The sequence below is a fragment of the Penaeus monodon genome, chromosome 27 (assembly GCF_015228065.2).
Source record: "Penaeus monodon isolate SGIC_2016 chromosome 27, NSTDA_Pmon_1, whole genome shotgun sequence".
NCBI lineage: Eukaryota > Metazoa > Arthropoda > Malacostraca > Decapoda > Penaeidae > Penaeus > Penaeus monodon.
Window position 1 is genome coordinate 39,196,868 of NC_051412.1, and position 602 is coordinate 39,197,469.

General features: G+C 51.7%; 1 protein-coding gene across 1 annotated transcript in view; it reads left to right on the forward strand.

The window, feature by feature from the left end:
* Positions 1-171: 171 nt before the first annotated feature.
* Positions 172-602, forward strand: part of LOC119590847 (Kv channel-interacting protein 4-like) — a gene marked incomplete at its 5' end in the record, with an annotated part of 49,453 nt that continues 49,022 nt past the window's right edge. The window contains 1 exon segment of the mRNA XM_037939606.1: positions 172-279. Coding sequence (XP_037795534.1) covers positions 172-279 — 108 coding nt within the window.

The following is a 602-nucleotide window of genomic DNA, read 5'->3' on the forward strand; positions in this document are numbered from 1 at the left end:
TTTCTGTACCTACGTTTTCGCGTCTGAATGCTCGTGCTCGCGTGCAATAAACATCTCAATGTTCAACTGATAAAGCGGGTGTTTCCTGACTTTCCTGACACTTGCCCATTTAAATCAGCATTTCTAAGGCTTGGCCCTCGCGCCGGCACTCAGGATGTCCTTGCCCGGCAGGTCGAGGACAAGCAGACGAGGGAACACGTAGAGCGGCTCTTCAAGAAGCTGGACCTTAACGGCGACGGCGTCGTCACGATCGACGAGTTCTTGCAGTCGTGTATGCAGGTAGGTCTCACGAGTTCTTGCAGTCGTGTATGCAGGTAGGTCTCACGAGTTCTTGCAGTCTTGTGTATGCAGGTAGGTCTCACGAGTTCTTGCAGTCGTTCGTGTATGCAGGTAGGTCTCACGAGTTCTTGCAGTCGTGTATGCAGGTAGGTGTCCTGGGGTCGCCCTCTGTGCCCGTAGCCGCTCCGTTCTGAGGAGATTCGGTCTGAGCAACTTCGGTCGTCGATTTGAAACCAGCAGCTTCTTATTCCGATACGCTCTTTGAAGAAAAGGCTTGGCCGGGAAGTTGAAGAAGGCTGACTATGTATGTGTATATATTTATC